The sequence below is a fragment of the Ranitomeya imitator genome, chromosome 1, assembly GCF_032444005.1.
Source record: "Ranitomeya imitator isolate aRanImi1 chromosome 1, aRanImi1.pri, whole genome shotgun sequence".
Classification (NCBI taxonomy): domain Eukaryota; kingdom Metazoa; phylum Chordata; class Amphibia; order Anura; family Dendrobatidae; genus Ranitomeya; species Ranitomeya imitator.
In genome coordinates, this window is record NC_091282.1 from 655814050 (window position 1) to 655835552 (window position 21503).

The 21503-nt window shown below is 47.4% G+C and overlaps 1 protein-coding gene across 1 annotated transcript in view; it reads left to right on the forward strand.

The window, feature by feature from the left end:
* Positions 1-13306, forward strand: part of SEMA6C (semaphorin 6C) — a 295200-nt gene extending 281894 nt beyond the window's left edge. Inside the window, exon 19 of the mRNA XM_069728758.1 lies at positions 13095-13306. Coding sequence (XP_069584859.1) covers positions 13095-13129 — 35 coding nt within the window. The 3' untranslated portion in view covers positions 13130-13306. The remainder of the gene's footprint in view (positions 1-13094) is intronic.
* Positions 13307-21503: the final 8197 nt, after the last annotated feature.

A 21503-nucleotide genomic window follows, 5' to 3' on the forward strand; every position in this document is an offset into this window, starting at 1 on the left:
GGGAGGTCACATCTTGGCACCACCCTGGTTGAAAACTGTGTCTCACTATATATATATATATATATATATATATATATATATATATACCTATTCTGTGTGTGTGTATATATGTATTCTATCTTTTCTACTCTAACCTGTCAGTGTGATTTTACAGTAGTCGCATATGAATTGCCGGCTTTTCAAAGGACATTGGTGTGTAAAAATCGGTGCGAGTGCTGTGTGAATTTTATTCTCGCACCCATTAACTTCTATTGCGGGATGCGATCCGATTTCTGATTGCAATTGCAGCATGATGTGATTTTTTTCCAGCCCAATCGTGATCCGATCCAAGCCGGAAAAAAAACACAGTTGAAGACACAATCATAGATTAACATTGGTCCGAATTCAATCCGATTTTTTATCGGATTGAATTTGTCCGATTTCATCGCAAGCGGGCATGAGCCCTTAGTCACGTGCCGACGAACTGCTCTCCCTAATTCAATGTTCAGTGAAAAACTGAGAGAAGCGGGAAGAGAAGCTTGTTGTCACGTGAGAGCGTAAGTATGAAAATCGCACATGAGTGAAGTGGCCATGTAATGACTGCTGGAACCAGCAAGCATAGCTGAACCATGACAGTAAGGATATTACACGCTGTTATGATTGGCTGCAGGGCTTCATTTTATAATTAAAGGGTGCATCCAGTTTTGAGATGAAAGTCTGCAGTGACTATAAATGGCTGCAGGCTTCTGAATTCTCAGTGTATTCACTGCACACTTTTAGGATTCTTCCTTACACAAGCATGTGATTTGAATATCTCTGGCCACATTCTGACTAGACATGTCTGGCCTCGCTCAATTCATTTTCGTTGAGAGAGGCCATGCATGTCAAGTCGGCACGTGATCAGGTTTGCAAATCACCGACAGGAGAGAATCCTGACAGCGTGCAGTGCGCACTGCGAGAATTCATAAGTCTGCAGTCACATAGAATGATTGCAGACTCATCACAAACTTGGACAACCCCTTTAAAGCTCCTAATGGAGCGCCCCCAGACACAGGGCCACGAGTTCTCGGTACCGGGCCTCTCTGGTTCAGTCCCGAGGCTGTCACGGTGGCTAGACCCGGTCCGCGACCCTGCTAATGGGCGTCCAAAAAGGAGGTGCAGTCTGTCAGGGGTTCGTGACGCCACCTGTGGTGTTCGGTCAGGGTGACCGACGCTGCTGTGGGGTCCGCTGGGGTGATGGAATGGCAGCTGGATGGTATACCTTCCCACAGGTGAAGTATGTCCCCAGGGCTTCCCAGTAAGGTAGATGGTGATGGTGTGAGGTGCAGTCAATAACGAGGACACAAGGTTGCAGTCTCTTTACCTCTTTACTGAAGACTTCAGGATCCTCAATCCAGAGCACGCTTAACAGGGCTATCTGAGACCGGCCGGTCCGATGGGCACATCCAGAGTTTCCTTCGCAGATGGAAATCGTTGCCTACCATTAGCGCCTGTGTGTTGTAGTCCTACCCTGCTGAGCATTCGGAATAGTCCTCACAACTGCTGTTCTCGTTCGTTCGTTCGTTCTCTACAGCTCTCTCTCTCTTTGGTTCCAGATGTTTCTAGTTCAACGTCCCCCAGATATGTTAAGGCTAGGACGCCACCCGTTTGACGGGAAGGCTCGGAGCTCTTCCGGGACCCTAGAGACGCCCCTCTCCCACTGTTGCCCCCTATGTCTTCGTAGGTGTAGTAAGGTAGACAGCCAACCTATAATTAACTGTGCGGCGGAGTTTGAAGTAAGGCCTAGAGTCAGTTACTCCCACGGTGTTCCAGCCACCGGCTACACGCCTCCGTAGGATGTTGCCTCGGTCTCACGGCATGACTCTTACTGGCTCTCCTTTGTGCTTGATCTCGTTTACACTGTTCCACAATGTCCTTCCCTTCGTGTCTCTTTCTTAGGATACCGCCGCGGGGTGTGCAGGCGCGGTTCCGTTACGTTCTGCTCTGTTCGCTAGGCACCTGCCAGGTTCCCACGCCTGACAGGGACCCCCCTGTGTCTTCTCCCTGCAACACCCCCTGCCACGGGATGTTGCCTGAATCCAACCCAGTCAGCTTCTGACTAACTTCCTCCCCAACCCCTAGTTTTACCAGTGTGAGGAGTGGCCCAATAAATAAAGCCTTTTTCTCCCCCTAGTGGCCGGAGTGTGAAGTGTAATGTGTTCTGGTGATACCTGGTCAGGAGAAATTTAGTGCCATCAGACGTACCATCAATCCCCTTAGTGGCAGAGCGTCATACTGCAACGACCAGGTCTCTGGGGCGCTGCACTAACATAAATAAAAATATGAGAATTAGTATCACAAAAATTTACATCCAGGTACCTTATAAATTACGTTGTCTCTGGAGTCGTTCCCTTTTTTTTCTTCTTCATCTTGTCCAGACTCCATGAGTTTTCTCATCCACAGCCATCTCTGCAGACTTCCATCTTCTCCGGTCTTGTGCAGCACCTCCCCTCATGACGCCCTTAAAGATAGCAATGTCATTCTAATGCTCCCAAATAAAAATATTTGTCCTACGCCGAGCCTCTGACTAAGTAATTGCCCCTCACTATATTCTCTGCACAAAATATGACCGCCACACTGTCCCTCTTATGGTACATGCTCTCCACACTGCCCTCTCTTTTTTCCATACTGGGCCCCCTCATCACACTGTTCTCCCACACCGAGTCTCCCCTATAGGGCCCTCTCTTTTTTCCATACTGGGCCCCCTCATCACACTGTTCTCCCACACCGAGTCTCCCCTATAGGGCACAGTCTCTAATCTGTGCCCTCTTATCACACTTCCCTCTTGGTATACTGTCACCTCCTGGCTGTGCCCTTACACTGTTGCCCCATGCTAACCCCTTTCCCCACACACACCCACACTACTCAGTCTCCATTCTGTGCCCACTCACACTTTTTTCCTCCATACTGTCTCCTCGCACGTTTCCCCCTTCCTCCTCCTACATATACCCTCTCACTTTCCATACTGCCTCCTCACACATCCCTACGACTGTGTCCGCACCCATCCCATCACCCCCATACTGTATCTTCACAGGCACACAGTGAATACCCCCCCACACGCAGACACAGTAAATACCCCTCACACACAGTAAACATCCTCCCCCACACCCAGTGAACACTCCTCTCACACACAGTGAATAGCCCTCACACACACAATAAATACCCTCTCACACACACAGCAAATACCCTCCCGCCCACACACAGCAAATGCCCCCCCACACACACAGCAATTACCCCTCTTCACACAGTGAATACTCCTCACACACACAGTGAAGACATCCCTACACACACAGTAATTACCCCCTCCACACACACAGTAATTACCCCACACACAGCAAATACCACCCCCCCCCCCCACACACACACACACACAAACAGCAAATACCCCTCCACACACTAAATACACCCCCTCAGTAAATACCCTCCTAACTTTGGTGTCTTCAGCTCCACTGATGCACTTACCACCCATCAGCACCTCTGCAGCACCGGCAAGTGATGTCAGCAGCGTGATTACATGACCTGGTCATGCTGCTGGCGTCTCTGTGACCCTGCAGTCAGAGCTTCAATTATACTTGCGTCTGTTAGACTCCTGTACTATTGCAGTTTCTCTCTGTTGGCTGTCAGTTTGACTGACGGCTCAGAGAACCGCTGACTCCCAGTCTGGGGGATGGCAGAATGCAGCTGCCGGGGAGACACTTCGGACTGTTGCATTTCGCGAGCCCCCCCCCCAGATTCAGCAGGCGGCGATCGAGCACGATAGATGTTGGCAGTGACGTCTTGTCGACAGAGTAGCTTCAAAGAGAAGAAACCGCTCTGTCGATGTGATGTCACAGGAAATGGGAATGTCACCATCAGGAGCGGTCATATGGCTGCTTAGGGAAGGAGATGTGTGATTAACAGAAGAGGCACACAGCTGGGCATTACCTGACCTCTAATGATAATGTGTGCAAAAAAAACAAAACAAAAACTGTAAAGCGCTGCAGAATATGTTAGCGCAATATAAAAATAAAAAGATTATTATTATTATTATCTTATTAAATACTAGAAAAAACAAAGTCACACCCAAAATCGAAGGTGAGCTAAGCCCACCAGCATCAGTATTCTGGAATGCTGTAGATAAGCCCCCAATGTAACCTGAAAGATGAGAAAAAGAGGTTAGATTATACTCACCCAGGGGCGTTCCCGCTGCGGTCCGATCCGATGGGTGTTGCGGTCTGGTCCAGCGCCTCCCATCTTATTACGATGACGTCCTCTTCTTGTCTTCACGCTGCGGCTCCGGCGCAGGGGTACTTTGTCTGCCCTGTTGAGGGCAGAGCAAAGTACTGCAGTGCACAGGCGCCAGGAAAGGTCAGAGAGGCCCAGCGCCAGCGCACAGCAGTACTTTGCTCTGCCCTCATCAGGGCAGACAAAGTACGCCTGCGCCGGAGCCGCAGCACGAAGACAAGAAGAGGACGTCATCGTAAGAAGATGGGAGGCCTCGGACGGGACCGCAACACCCATTGGATGGGACCGCCCACCCAGGTGAGTATAATCTAACCTCTTTTTCTCATCTTTCAGGATACATCGGGGGGCTTATCTTCAGCATTCCAGAATGCTGGAGATAAGCCCCTGATGCCAGTGGGCTTAGCTCACCTTCGATTTTGGGGGTGACAGGTTCCCTTTAACACCGACGCTCATCATTAAGATGCCAGCCACAATTAATCAGCCCATTGTCTCCTCCCACCGGTGCAGATAAGAAGGGCAGTAAATGGTAAATAATAGTTCCCAATAAACTATTGAGAAATTATCCTATTCTATTGTCGCCAAAGAGGTAGAAAACTTTTATTACACTGCTATATGGATAACAGCATTGTATGGGCACTGCTGTGTGGATAATTGTATTCTGTAGGCACAGGTGTGTGGATAATGCCCCCACTATACTGTTATCCACATAGCAGTGCCCATATTATACTGTTATTCACATAGCAGTGCCCATACTATACTGTTATCCACATAGCAGTGCCCATACTATACTGTTATCCACATAGTATCCATACTATACAGTTATCCACATAGCAGTGCCCATACTATACTGTTATCCACATCGTTTTGCCAATACTATACTGTTATCTACATAGTAGTGCCCATACAATACTGTTATCCACACAGTATCCATCCTGTACTGTTATCCACATAGTAATGCCCATACTGTACTGTTATCCACATAGTAGTACACAAACTATACTGTTATCCACATAGCAGTGTCCATGCTATACTGTTATCCACATAGCAGTGCCCATATGTCATACTGTATGTCCATTGTGCTGTGGGACTAAGTCCTGCTGGCAGCCACTCGCACTCGCCCCCTATTTCTTCTTCTTTGAGAATTTCTACTCCCCCCTCCCTTCAACCAAATGGTCATTCTGGAATGTGAGTTTTATGGCTCTGCAAGCTAGCAGAGCTAAGTGTGTTTTACCGCCAAGAATCTTTGTTTCCAGAGCAGAATACTCAAAGTCAAATTTAATAACATACAGTTATCCTAGAAACATGAAAACGAGATTTCCAGGATCTGTGAAATTTGGGCTACGCATGGCAGCCTTGTGTGGCATTTAGGGTCATCGGAAACCTGGGAAATTAATTTCTGCCCACCAGTAAATCACAGGCTTACTGTGTTTAGACTCTAAAGAACGGTAAAATCACAGGGGAAAAAATAATGCCAATATCGTTAGCCTGTGAGCTTCCATGCCAAAGTTATGGAAAAAAGGAGTTTTTGATAACTTTCTAAAATAGGTGTACCTCCTGTAAAACAGCCCACATGTGAGGTCAGCAAGGTGGGAGTCCCTAAGTATATGGCCAAACCATAAAATAGGAACAGGAGGGATTCAGAGCCGGAGAGACAGCAGCTAACACCATGCTGGGGTGCTGAATCATTCCTTTGGGAACTCTCCTCCCCTTTATCGACACATCATACCTCTGACTGAGATTTAGTAAGTTTTGTACCTTTATGCCTTTTATTTTATAGATGTTTGTACATGTTTGTATTTGTCTCTTTTGTAATATCTTTTGTAATTTTTGTAAACACTGTCGAGTTTTTATAAATTTGCTAGCTTTGTTCGTTTGCTCTATGATCGAACCAACATGTACTACTCGCAAATTCATGCTACCTGGAGTTGGTTTCTCACCCGATATAGGCTTGGTAACGGATCGGCTTATATCCAACGAGGAACTGGTGGCAGCATACCGTTCTGGTGTTATTGGGGGATCCTGGCAGTGACGGACGGAGGTTTATATGTGTATCCCTGGCTTGGGACTGACGATATACTGTATATATTGCCCTGGCAGAGTGGTGGGATCATAGAGCATTAGTGATCTGATTTTAGCAATCATTCCTCTCACTAAAAACTTGCATGGTTCTTGCGAGGACCTTGCACAAAAAAGTTTAGAAGATCGAACTCAGTGTTTATTAGATCTAAGACAATTCTGTATGTGTAGTAGTTACACCCTACCCCTCTTCGTTTTTCTGCCCTATCTTTTATTTGGCAATCATGGCTGCAGTAGGGGAGTCCTGGTATAACCAGCAAACCAAGGATGTTCTTATTGCCCTCTGTATGCTGAGACAGATTGACTCTACGCGCAAAACAAGGCACCAAATAATTGCAGAACTGATGCAATGTGCCGCAGATCCTGTCTGTCATCAGAGCCCTGGTGACGCAGAAGACAGCCCAAGCGCAGGTGGTGCTGCCGCAGAGGTCCAACCGGTGCATGTCAGTCCTACTTGCAACCAGAGTAGTGTGGACCGCCTCTTGCAGATGGCCTTGGAGCATCTCCACGCAGACGATCATGAGGGATGTCTGAAGCTAATTCAGCAGCACCAAGACCATGAGGCCGAGAGAGCTGAACGGGAGGCTTCCGAGCAATGAGCAGAGGCCCAAGCTCGGCGAGACCATGAACTTCAGATGGCCTGACTCGGGATAGCACCATCTAACCCATGGAACTGTGAGTCAAATAATTCCACAACCTGTAAACCCCGACCAGAACACTTTCCAGGGACTGAAAAGGATGGGGACTTGGACATGATTCTGCGAGGGTTTGAAAAAGCCTGCAGACATTACCAGCTGCCTGAGGACCAATGTGCCCGATATTTAACTCCAGGGCTCAAAGGAAAAGCTCTGGAGGCTTTTAGTTCTCTGCCTCAAGACCAAGATGGAGACTTTGAGGCTATCAAGCAGACCCTGATAAAAAAAAAGTGCCAGCTGACTCCTGAGGTCTACCATAATAAGTTCTGGAACCTCTAACGTGGACCACAGGACAGCTACAGCGATGTGGTGCATGGGGTCAGAACCTACTTTGAGCAGTGAGTCCAAGAACTGTCAGTGACCAACTGAGCAGCTAAAGGACCTTATGGTGAAAGACCAGTTCCTACATCTTTGTCTGGCTGAGGTGCGACAGTTCGTGATGGATCGGGAGCCAAAAGAGGCGGATGCCATAGCGCAGATTGCTGGCACCTACAAGGCCAATCGTAAACCGGAGGTGCGGAAGCCGGTTGCCACCGGCTGGAAAGGGGGTAAGCTAACGACCACCATTCCTTCCCCTGCTAGCCGACCCTCGGGAGGCCTTGTCCCCTTTGCCAGCGTAAGGCCTACATCTGATCCACGTAAGTGTTATTTCTGCAGTCGGACTAGACACCTCAACGCCACTTGTCCGGAGAAGCAGAAGAAGAGTCCCCCTTCCAAGGCTCCAGGGCCTAATGCAGCAGTTCTTTTTGTGGGTGGGGCGGTTGGGAGGGCCTGTGAAAATTTGCAGACTGTCACCGTGGGGGCACTGTCTCTGTAGGCCTCAAAGACACCGGGCCGAACTAACCCTTATCCAACCCAAACTGGGGAAAACCCTGACTGTCACCGGGATTGGGGGCATCAACTGTCCCTTGCCAATGGCCCGGGGTTCTATAGATTGGGATGCCGGGAGTGGGGTGAAGGAAATGGGGGTGTCCGAGAACCTACCCACAAACATTTTGTTGGGAACTGATTTAGGGAGGATGTTTGCTTATGTCCCTGACACCCCTCCCCGATCTGATACTGATGGTAATGCTAATGCTAATGATGTGAATATCAATTCTGTACCTAATAATGATGTATCGGGAGGTACAGAAAAACTCAGCCATGGCATGCTGTGGGGTGTTTTTGCTGAGGACCCCCTAACAGGAGCAAGCATCAGTGCTATGGGGGATGGGGAGAGGCACGGGAGCCATGAAGCAGGTGATGCCATGCAACTGACGAGTGTCACAAAGGAGCACTGCTCCTGAGGTAATAGGGGAAGATGAGGAGGTAGTACCCATAGCCGGGCAGGCTGGTGGGACTGTGTTATTCCCCGGGGAGACGGCCAATATAGCCGCTGTCACCCGCAGTCAGAGTGCACAGAACGCAAGTAATGCCCTACCTTCTGGACCCTCCTCAGCCAGAGGAATAACTGAACCAGACACAGACCCAGAGCAGGTCCCAGAGGGTCCCTGTGAGGACGGGACCTTAATGTCACTTCTGGCTGCCTCCAGCCAGGAGTTCCAGGTAGCTCTGCACTCAGACGCTAGCCTGAACAACAGGAGTGGTTGTGGGAGAGACAGCTGATTATACCCTACCAATTTAGGGATAAGTTGTTATGGATTGTCCATGAGATTCCATTCGCTGGACATTTGGGGGTCATCAAAACTAAGGTTTGGCTGTCTCACCACTTCTATTGGCCCAAAATGGGGACAGATGTGAAAAACTACTGCTGCTCCTGTACCACGTGTCAGAGTGGGAAAGTCAGGGCCTGCTCTCAAAGTGCCCCTGATCTCTTTGCCAGTGATAGATGAGCCTTTCCAAAGGATTTCTGTGGACATTGTGGGACCACTGGCCATACACAGTAGCTCTAGAAAGTGTTTCATCCTTACTGTGGTAGACTGTGCTACCCGGTATCCGCAGGCAGTGGCTCTGTCCTCAATTAGGGTAGATAAGGTGGCGGATGCCCTGTTAGCCATCTTTTCTCAAGTAGGATTTCCCAGGGAGATGCTTACCCACCAGGGGACTTGCCTAATGGAGGCTCTCTCTAAGAAAATGCAGGTGCGGTGTCTTATATTGAGCGCGTATCATCCTCAAACCAATTGTTTGCGTGAGCAATTCAACGGTACTCTCAAACAGATGACCCCTTGGGTTGGAAAGGGAATCCTGGGAAGAAGAGCCGAGCCCTTCAGGAATGTCCATTGTGGAGTATGTCATATGCTTTGGTGACAAAATGCAGACCTTGATGCAGTGGGTGCATGACAACATGGCGCAGGCTCAGGCTGACCAAAAGCATTGATACGACCAGAACTCCCTGGAGTGGACCTACCAGGTGAGTCAGAAGGTGTGAGTGCTGGTCTCTGTACCAAAAGACAAGCTTCAGGCGGCCTGGGAAGGCCAATACATCATATACCAACAGCTCAACCCAGTCACCTACGTGGTCACTCTTGACCATGCTCGGGGTAGGCGAAAGGCCTTTCACGTTAATATGATGAAGGCTCATCAAGAACGTGAAGCCTGCATCCTATCGGTCTGCAACCTGCCAGAGGATGGGATGGAAAACCCCCTCCTGGACATGCTGGCCCAAGCAAAGGCCAGCAGGTCCATAGAGGATGTGGAGATAAGCGCCTTTTTACTTGCACGCCAGTGGTCTCAGCTGTGAGCAACACTAAAATCCTTCCAGGCCGTGTTTACCAGCATGCCTGGAAGTACTGAGGTTGCGGTCCACAAAGTGGACACCGGGAATCATACTCCAAACCAGCAGACATCCTATCCAATCTTGGACGAGGTGCAGCACATAATGCACCAGGAGGTCGATGAGATGCTGAAGTTGGGGGTGATTAAACGGTGTCAGAATGTGTGGGCCTCACCTGTAGTCCTGATGCCAAAGAAGGATCGGACCATTTGGTTCTTTGTGGACTACAGGGGGTCAACGCCATAACAGCCTATGATGCACACTCAATGCCATGCATCGAGGAGCTACTTGAGCAGTTAGCTAGCATGATCTATCTATCCATTATGGATCTGAGTGGGGGATATTGGCAGATTGCCCTAAGCCCCGAGGCACAGGAGAAGTCTGCCTTTATCACCCCCTTTGGACTGTACGAGTCCACAGTCATGCCTTTTGGCATGAAGAATGCCCCTGCCATGTTCCAGGAGATGGTCAACAACCTGCTCCAGGAACTGGAGAGGTACACAGTGCGGTACCTGGATGACGTGCAGTCTTCATTCCCACTTGGGAGGATCACCTCGAGCATCTGCAGCAGGTGCACAGGCGCATACACTAAGCAGGCTTGACCATCAAGCCGGGAAAGTGCCAGATGGGCATGAGCGAGGTCCACTACCTGGGCACCGGGTAGGCGGGTTACTCTGAAGCCAGAGCCTGGGGAAGTGGACGCTATCGCATCCTGGCCCACCCCCAGGACCAAGAAGCAAGTGATTTCCTTCTTGGGCACTGCAGGATACTATAGGTGCTTTGTACAAAACTATAGTAGCCTTGCGAAGCCCTTGACGGACCTCAACAAGAAAAACCTACCCCATACAGTTGATTGGACCAATGACTGTGAGGTGGCCTTTTGGCTTTGAAGACTGCCCTGAGCAGCTCCCCTGTGCTAAGGGTGGTCGATTACAGTCGACCGTTGTTAGTACAGACCAAGGCCAGCGTGTTTGGCCTTGGTGCTGTGCTCAGCCAGGTCGACTCGGGGAACCAAGAGCACCCCGTGTTGTACCTAAGCCGGAAGCTCCAGCCGAGGGAAATGGCCTATTCCACCATAGAGAAGGAGTGCCTGGCCATGGTTTGGGCCCTGCAACGCTTGCAGCCCTACTTGTATGGGCGCACCTTCACCATCGTGACCAACTACAATCGCCTGAGTTTGCTCCATACTGTGTCCAGTATCAATGGATGGTTGCTACACTGGAGCCTCGCCCTCCAGCAGTATAACTACCGTTCAACAATGAAAGGGCAGCGATCATTGGAATGCAGATGAGTTGTCCCGGCAGGGAGAGCCAGTGGAGATGCGTGTGGAGGAGTACCAGGAGGCCTGTAGTGCAGTCTAAAGGGGAGGTGTCAGGAAGATATGAATTATTTTTCCATTATGCTGTGGGACCAAGTCCTGCTGGCAGCCCTTTGCACAGCAGCAGCCTCCACTTTCTCCCTCTTTGTGAATTTCTACTCCCCCTTCCCTTCAACCAAATGGTCATCCTGGAATGTGAGTTTTATGGCTCTGCCAGCTAGCACAGACAAACCATGTTTGGACTCTAAAGAACGGTAAAACCACAGAGGAAAAAATAATGCCAATATTGTTGGCCTTTGAGCTTCCAGGCCAAAGATATGGAAAAAGGAGTTTTTGATAACTTTCCAAAATAGGTGTACCTCCCGGAAAACAGCCTACATGTGAGGTCAGCAAGGTGGCAGTCCCTAAGTTTATGGCCAAACCATAAAACATCCATTTTGGGAGGGATTCAGAGCCGGAGAGACAGCAGCTAACACCATGCTGGGGTGCTGAATCATTCTTTTGGGAACTCTCCTCCCCTTTATCGACACGTCAAACCTGTGACTGAGATGTTTCGTACCTTTTATTTTATAACTGTACATATTTGGATTTTGTCTCTTTTGTAATATCTTTTGTAATTTTTGTTAATACTGCCGAGTTTTTCTGGAGTAAACTTATACATTTCCTAGCTTCGTTCTTTTGCTCTATTATCAAACCGGCACGTACTCCACTCAAATTCACTTTACCCGGGGTTGGTTTCTGGCCTGATATAGGCTTGGTAACGGACCGGATTATATCTAACGAGGAACTGTTAGTAGCATACCGTTCTAGTGTTCTTGGGAGATCCGTGCAGTGACGGACGGAGGTTTATATGTGTATCCCTGGCCTGGGACTATTGATATATATGCCGCCCTCACTGCAGAGTGCCCCGATAACCAGTACGGAACAGGGCAGCCTCTTCAGCAACTACTTATCCTAGGGGCAGTTCCCTGACTGACCTGAGGGTAAGGGGGGCCAGTGAACTGCGACTGAGTAATCTTCGTCACAGATTGGTGACGGCGGGGTGATATCCATATCCCCCCACTCTCTCGTGAGAGGGGTTTTCGTGACACCATACTATACTGTTATTCACATAGTTGTGCCCATACAACTCTGTTATCCACACAGCAGTACCCATACAATGCTGTTATCTACACAGCAATGCCCATACAATATGGTTATCCACATAATGCCATTATTCACATTATTGGACGGGCACTGCTATGAGGATGGCAGTATTGTATAAGCCCTAGAGATGAGCGGATCTTTGGACATTTGATTTCAGAAGAGCTGCCAGGCCTGGAGCAAGGTCAAATATTGTATATGAATATGTAATAATCACGTAACGCGATCTAGAAGCATTTAGTAGAGCGCAGTCCCTGCTCTAGATTCTGCCTAAATTGTCAGGAGTGCATAAGAGTAAGGCTATGTGCACACGTAGGAAAAGAGGTGCAGAATTTTCTGCACAAAATCCGCCTCTCCTGGCAGAATCCGCAGCCGCGGATTTTGCGTGGTTTTTATGCGGAATTGATGCGGATTTTCTGCGGTTTTTGCCACTGTGGAATTTTAACATGGAGGGGTGCAGAAACGCTGCAGATCCGCACAAAAGAAGTGACATGCACTTCTTTGAAATTCGCAGCAATTCCGCACTGATTTTTCCGCACCATATGCACAGCTTTTTTTTTTCCAATTCAATAACATTATACTGTACATCACAGTGCACATCTGCAGCGTTTCTGCGCAGAAAAATCCACTGCGGATCCGCATCGTGTGCACATAGTCTAAGAGAAAACAGAGAAGAGGGATCTGCCCGTCACTACAATGTCACCTCCTCCTTACTGAGACGGTAGGACGGGTGCTTGTCTGTTCTAGTATTTGGATGGAGCTCCCGGCGGAGCTTGGACACCGCTATTGTGTTTATACCTTTGGTGAAGGAGCAATTAATATTAATAATTTAATATTATGACCAAACTAATTTTGTTCCTTATTTGCATATTTTATTATAAAATGGTTTCCTTTTTTTTTTTTGCAGGTAAAATGAGAATTAGGACAGAAGTTTACGTGTAGGTTTTATGAAATTGTGCTGAAAATTGTCGTGTTGGTGTAAAGCAATCGACTGAATATAACGCACAGGAGGCACAAGGCGGGAACAGATTTATTTCTTTTCAATATAGCGGGAATTCACAGCTAATAATATGAAGGTATAAACAGCAGGAAACAATACCACAATAAACATACAATTAGAATAATGGAAAAGTCTCTCAATGATTATACTTGTGTCCTTCTTACAAGGGTGGTACACCCGTTCCTGAGATCTACTACGTTAGCTCTTTCTGCAACAATGGCCGTAGTGGGGGTCACCGGGTTTTCCTTCTAGCAAAGTCTATCAAGGAAAGTTGAGTTTCTTTCTGTCTACCGACGGTCCTCCACCCCCCCGCATTGTCCTAATCCAGGCCAACCCCTGTACTTTATGTCGTCATCCTTTAAAGGGACACTGTCACCTGAATTTGGAGGGAACAATCTTCAGCCATGGAGGCGGGGTTTTTGATTCACCCTTTCCTTACCCGCTGGCTGCATGCTGGCTGCAATATTGGATTGAAGTTCATTCTCTGTCCTCCGTAGTACATGCCTGCGCAAGGCAATCTTGCCTTGTGCAGGCGTGTACTACGGAGGACAGAGAATGAACTTCAATCCAATATTGCAGCCAGCATGCAGCCAGCGGGTAAGGAAAGGGTGAATCAAAAACCCAAAAACCCCGCCTCCATGGCTGAAGATTGTTCCCTCCAAATTCAGGTGACAGTGTCCCTTTAACTGCAGGCGTCTTCGTCTCCTCGCGGATCTTCAGTGATTGACCATGGTCGGGTGTCTCCTAGGCCTGGGGAAGAGAGGGCTGGGTCCAGTGGCGTAACTACAAAGTTATGGGCCCCGGTGCGAACTTTCAAATGGGGCCCCCCACCATGCCAAAATATTTTCCACCCAAATTCACATTTTCCCTATTAATTTTGCACACTATAGCTTTATTGCAAAGTTGTATAGTGTGACCGCAGTTGCATAACTATCCAGTGCCCCAGCCTGGCATACATTTGTCCCCCGTACTGCCATTGTTATGTAATGTATAAAATAAAATAAACCATTATACTCATCAGGGGCTAACATAGAAGTCATGGGGATCCATATAAGAAGTATAATGCACCCCCATAGTCCTCCTTATAGTATAATACACTCCCCATAGTCCCCATATAGTATTGTACACTCCTCAGTCCTCCATATAGTATAATACACTCCTCCATATATTAAAATACACTTCTCATAGTGCTCCATATAGGATAATACACTCTTCGTAGTGCTCCATATAGTATAATACACTGCTCAGTCCTCCATATAGTATAATACACCCCTCATAGTCCTCCATATAGTATAATACACTCCTCAGTCCTCTATTTAGTATTATATACTCCACATAGTCCTCCATATATTAAAATACACTGCTCAGTCCTCCATATAGTATAATACACTACTGATAGTGATCCATATAGTATAATGCACCGCCATCGTCATCCATGTCGTATAATTCACTTCCCATAGTATGATGCACCCTAGTTCTTCATATAGTATAATATATTCCCCATAGTCCTCAATTCAGTATAAGGCAGCCCACATATAGTATAATACAGCCACCCCACAGAGTATACTGCAGCCCTGCCATACAATGCAATGTAACCCTCATAGAATATAATGCAGCCCCCCTCAGTGTAATGAAGCCCCTCCATACAGGGGCAGTGAGAAAGACACAAGCAAATCATGACTAGGGGGGCAGGGGAGAAGGACACAAGGGGCTAGGGGAGACAGGCACAAGGGTAACATAGGGGGGCTAGGGAGCAAGGAAGACAGGCACAAGGGGACACATGGGGGCTAGGAGGCAGGCGAAAAGGTTACAAGGGCAAGGGAGACTGGCAGACGGGGACAAGGGACACAAGCATATGGGGACAAGGGAGACAGGTGCAAGGGGACACACAGGGACTAGTGGGCAAGGGACACAACGCTACACACGCGGACAAGGGACACAAGCACAAGGGGACACATAGGGACTAGGAGGAAGGGGAGAAGGGCAAATGGGACACACGGAGACTAGGGGAAAGGGAGACAGGCACAAGAGGACACAAGGAGACTCCGAGGGCAGAGTAGATAGGGACGCAAGGGCTGCAAGGGGACAGAGGAAGACGGGGGGGAGACTTGGGAGGAGGGATGAAGGGGGCACAGGGATTACAAGGACAGGGTAGATGGAGAACACATGGTGAGAAAGTGGACAGGGGAGACTTGAGAGCAGGGCAGACGAGTCACACGGGGACAAGGGGCAGGGAATGCATGGGGGGTGCATGGGAGATGGGGAGCATTGGGGGACCAGGGGAGGAGGAACAAGGTGTGTACGGGGGGCCTGGAGGAGCACAATGACCTGAACCTGGGAACCTACTAGGATATGGGGCATGGGAGAGCAGGGAGGAAATGGGGCTGGTGTCACAGGGGGCCAGGGACGCTGGGGGCCGAGACAGCGACACACGGGCAGCAGACACACCTCACTTCTGCCGCTCCCGTACACCTCCATGTTCATCCACGGATCCTCCACATGGCTGAGCCGCTGCAGCATCCCCCTCCTGGGTGGCTCGGTCCACATGCCCCCCACTAGCTCCGGAGCCACCTGTTCCCGTTCCCAGAAGCCGCCACAGGCTTTGCCAATATGGCGGCCACAATCACCTGTGCAGATGCTGCACTGTCTTGGCCCCGCACACAGCGGGTGCACGATGAAGTGATGTCATCACGCACCCGCAGTGTCAGAGGTAGAGGGGAATGATGGGAGAGGGAGCATCAGCTGACGCTCTCTCCTCCATCATTGCTTTGAACTGTACCGGTATCATAGACGCCGGTATAGTTCACTGCGGCAGCTGCGACGGGGGAAGTCGTGTGCCTCTGACCTGTCGGGCCCCTGACTTGCCAGACGCAGTTGCAGCGGCAACCGCGGAAGTTACGCCTCTGCCTCACACACACTACAGATATCACACACTACAGATATCACACACACACACACTACAGATGACACACACGCACACTATAGATATCACACACACACTACAGATATCATACACACACACTACATATATCACACACACACACTACAGATGTCACACACACTACAGATATCACACACTACAGAGATCACACACACACTACAGATATCACACACACACACACACTACAGATGTCACACACACACAAACTACAGATGTCACACAGACACACACACACACACTACAGATATCACACACACACACACACACCACAGATATCACACACATACTACAGATATCACACACACACTATAGATATCACACACACACCAGATACCAGCTCATATACACATCTCACACTCTCCTCTCTGGTAAAGGTGAGGCTGATATAAACGTGCAGCTCCTCAGCTTCTCCTGCTTACAGCAGCTCTGTCCTTTCCCGCACCTCCCCCGCTCTCGCCTTCTGTTCCGGGGCTGCAGAGCAGGAGAAGCTGTCTCACCATGCTGACTGGAGCTGCTTCCTAACTCTCACATATACCCCAGCTGCCCCCGCCCCCTAGATACGCCTCTGACTGTTGGCGTGCGGGAGGGATCTCCTGCACTGCAACATGGTGTTGGGTGCCTCTGACCTGCCGGGCCCAGTCGCAGTGGCGACCGCTGTGACTGTGGTAGTTACGCCACTGGCTGGGTCCCTGCTCGCAACAGGCACCATCTGGGCTCTGGCTCTCGACCGGCGTAGGGCGAAGGTTCTGATCCTGACCTGCACAATTTGGGCTCTGGGTCTTGAGCATAGTTCAGGTCTGCAGATTTCAACTGGCATAGTCTGGGTCTTGTCTGATGGTGGCCAGCACCCTTTGGCGTGCGCGCTCTGCTGAGGCATGTTACACTGGTTTAATTTTCATTGTCTCACCCATGTGCACACTGCTCCTCTCCTTGGCACCAAGGACTTTTATATCTGGGAACTCATTAATCCAAGGTACCTGACCGGGTTCCACATATGAACTTGTTTCCCCTGCAATTCTTCTAGTGCTGGTTGGTTCTGTATGGTTTTATCCTGTCAGCAGATGGCAGTGTTTCCTTACGCAGGGGCTCTTCAGGGCTACCATTGCTTCCTCCTACATTGGCTTCTCCTTCACAGAGAACATGGAGTCCTCTTCTATGTAAAACCTACAAGAGAAAAAATGAGCAAAAACCCTGCTGTAAATAAGTAAAAAGCAAAAAGTGCATCTAAATAACAGAGTTTCTAGTAATACTGGTTTTGATCAAAAATAGGATAAAAGCCATTCCACCTCGTCAAGGTAACTCTGATCGGGACAGTCCTACACTGTCTATTATTAAAAACCTCAGTGTGAGTAAGGGCAGACAACAGGACTGGGCTCAACCAGTAGAACACCAGCCTGGGGGAGCTTTATATACAATTTCCTGCTCAGAAAAGGGTGGAACCGTGGAAGCGCTTATTGCGCGAAACGGCCGTCGTCCTATTTCATTTGCCTGCATAATCTGCACTTGTTTACCCACAATACCTTGTCCATGATTTTTATTATGCAATAAAGGACTAAGGTTGTTTTTTCACCAATATTTGGAGTGCTGCTGCTGTTATTATTGTTTCTTTGGACTTTTCATGCACTTTTTTCACAGCATGCACCTCCAGCAAGGTGAAGGTTTCTGGAATGTGTCCGTGATTCAGAGTTTATTCATCCTTGAAGAGTGATTACTAAGAGCGGTTTTTCTCAGTGCCATTCATATTTTTTTCTTACTGATTTGCATTAAACATAGTGGTATTTTACTTACTGATCAGAAGGCGTCTGATTGTCAGGACCTTGTAAAAGAACAGGGGCAGCAGCATTTTTTTCCCCTCCACAGCATCACTGCCATCTATCTGCAGTGTAGGGAAGTACAGCCCTATGTATGTGAACGGAGCAGCTCCCTGTACAGCAGTGCCACTTTGACAGTAAAAATTATGGAGAATTGACCCCATAACTGAGCGTATTTACACCATTGTATAATAATTGGGAATATCCCTTTAAAAAAAAATGTACAGATCTTTTTACCTTTTTTTTTTCCTATGGTTTGATTTTTTTTAAATTAATTTTTGCAAGGTTTTTCCACCGATCTCTCCCATCGGGAAACAATGTACAGTCTGAGTTATGTCAACGTTGCAGTTTTTTACTTGGAACCAATAAGCTGCAACCTTAGAAGGAAGATAGACTTTTCAATGACCGTCCAATAATACGGAAAATCTGATGGTTCAGAATCTGTCCGGTCCCTTTTAGGCTGCATTCATTTATATCTTCAGTTTTAAAGCTGAAGTCTTAAACGGGTAAAGTTTTACTTTTATTCTACTTCCACATATGTAGAAAATATTTTATATATACCTGCCTGAAATCGGCTGGGCAAGGAGTTTGGCAAGCTGGAAAGCCCCCAAGGCAAATGTTGGGGTTTGTTTCAGCTTTGTATTAGTATGCTTTGGGGTAGTGTAGTGCCACCTGCAGGTCATTTTTTCTTACTACAGGTTTATGAAAATTAATGTTTAAAGTGTATTTTGTGATCACATCGTGGGTGTGTGGCTTGTTTGGCTATTTTCTTGCTGAAGGAGGCAAGTTTAGATTTCAAATGGTGTATCATTTGTGTGTGGGTGCAGTATGAACGGAGATACAAAGGAATCACCGAAAAAGAGTGTTTTGAAATAATACAGAAGGCTAATCGTACCGTTAGACAATTTGTTGCCTGTTTCCAAAACAAGAAACAGAAGAACATAAACCCATGCTGTGCCTCAGAGGACAGAGAAACCGGCCACATAGCACATTCTCAAGGCTTCAAACCCAGACACATGACAGTAAGTATGGAAGAACCACTAATAAATAATATAAACCCACTGCCCTAGGAAGATGGCCCAGCAGGACCAATTTACAGCTCAAGGAGACACTTGTGTTAGTTAGCAACCAATATAACAAAGAGGTGTAGAAAGTGGCTGTAATAAGTATGGTTGTGATCGTTCACTTGATTGACGACAGATAGCAGCAACTCCATATATTCCATTCATATCATACATGTCAGAGTCTATGTAGAGGCCACTCAATTCCTAAGAAAGGAAGAGAGACTGAACCAGGCTATAAAGGGTTATCAAATGAATGATAGGTGTATTACTGTAAAAATGTAGCCTGCTTGGTGTACATAAATAGTATAGTAGTTGCCGTATTTGGTATTTTAACACTTGTTAAATGGAATAAGTACATCCCAAAGCAACCTGCATGGGATTAAAGTTGCAACTGAGTCCCAAATGAAAGACCGCAGACTGACTAAAAAGTGCATATTCTGGTGATTAAAATTACATGCTTTCTTTAATAAATTTTAAAACACAAAAGGTATATAGAGCTACAAATATATTAAATATTAATGAAAGATATCATTGAAAAGCAAGAAGTTCAATATCATGGTTTAGACCATTAGGAGCTAAAGTGTTAAGGTGAAACAGGCTACGTTTTTACAGTAATACACCTATCATTCATTTGGTAACCCTTTATAGCCAGGTTGGGCTCTCTTCCTTTCTTAGGAATTGAGTGGCCGCTGTATAGGTTCTTAGCACATAAATTGGCCAATTCATGTGAGCCCATCAAACGCGACAAAGTGACACTTTTGTAAGTAATTTTTTTAAAATTTGTTTTACTTTATTACAGCTTACTTGGCAATTATTATAGATTTTGTGTTTATATATATATATATATATATATATATATATATATATATATATATATATATATATATATTGGTCTCTACAGAATGCTACTGCGTTCCTCCGTTCAGCAAATTAGGTGGTCTTTGTAGTAGGCACCTGTTCACACCATATGGAGGGGGTGCTGGTCAGGTGTTTTGTTCTATGCAATTATTTATTAGTGGTTTACTATATTGTGGAACACCAGAAACAGGGCAGTGGTGTCTGTGTAACAAGGTTTATTGCGTAGATCCAGGTGTAATATGTTGCATAGAAGAACAGAGAATTTAAAAAACTTGCAAAGTACGAATGCACTCTGAGTATTTGAGAACCTGAGCAGCAGACTTACCAAGCACATTTTAGGGCAGCACGGTGGCTCAGTGGTTAGCACTGTTGCTTTGCAGTGTTGGGGTCCTGGGCTCAAATCCCATCAAGGACAACATCTGCAAGGAGTTTGTATGTTCTCCCCGTGTTTGTGTGGGTTTCCTCCCACACTCCAAAGACATACAAAGGTAGGGGAGAGAGGGACCCATTGGTCACCCTGAGACCGCCTCTCAGGAGCCAATGGGTTATGTTTAAATGCTGCTGTCTCTTTTCGACAGCAGCATTTAAACAGTTAGCTAGTGACACACACCAGGGTTTTGTTTTTATGCTATAATAGGAATTCATCAGCCTCTGAGTTTAAGTGGTAAGTGGATGGGAATAGGCATGGCTGTGAAAACTGCCAACCATGTGGATCCATGGATGCAGGGAAGGGACTAATCCTGACACGGATTCACCCTCAAACACTATCTTCTGATCTGGAGTCAAATATGGCAACATAACACCATAGGTTGAGACATCCTGGATTCTCTTTGCTCTATACAACTTGCCCTAAACTACATATTGTCATTGACATGAATTCATGAGACCCAGCCGCTACAGGCAGGAACACCATGTTGTATCGCCTCAGCTCACATACTCTACATAACTGACAAACGAGCATGTGTAACACCCTTCAAGCAGCAAGAAGACTTAACCGGCCAAGAGTTAATTATTTAGAAGTAATCCATGCTATGTTTCAGATGAAAATAGCGACCAAACATCTGACAAATAAAACCTTGCACACTGTGTCCTTTATACAAGTCTCCATCCTGTACACATCTTTTATACTCGCACGTCTCCGTCCTGTACACGTCTCCTATACTCACACATCTCCATCCTGTACACGTCTCTTATACTCACATGTCTCCATCCTGTACACGTCTCTTATACTCGCACGTCTCTGTCCTGTACACGTCTCTTATACTCGCACGTCTCCATCCTGTACACATCTCTTATACTCACACGTCTCCGTCCTGTTCACGTCTCTTATACTCGCACGTCTCCGTCCTGTACACGTCTTTTATACTCGCACGTCTCCATCCTGTACACGTCTCTTATACTCACACGTCTCCATCCTGTACACGTCTCTTATACTCACACGTCTCCATCCTGTACACGTCTCTTATACTCGCACGTCTCCTTCCTGTTCACGTCTCTTATACTCGCACGTCTCCGTCCTGTACACGTCTCTTATACTCACACGTCTCCGTCCTGTACACGTCTCTTATACTCACATGTGTCCGTCCTGTACACGTCTCTTATACTCACACGTCTCCGTCCTGTTCACGTCTCTTATACTTGC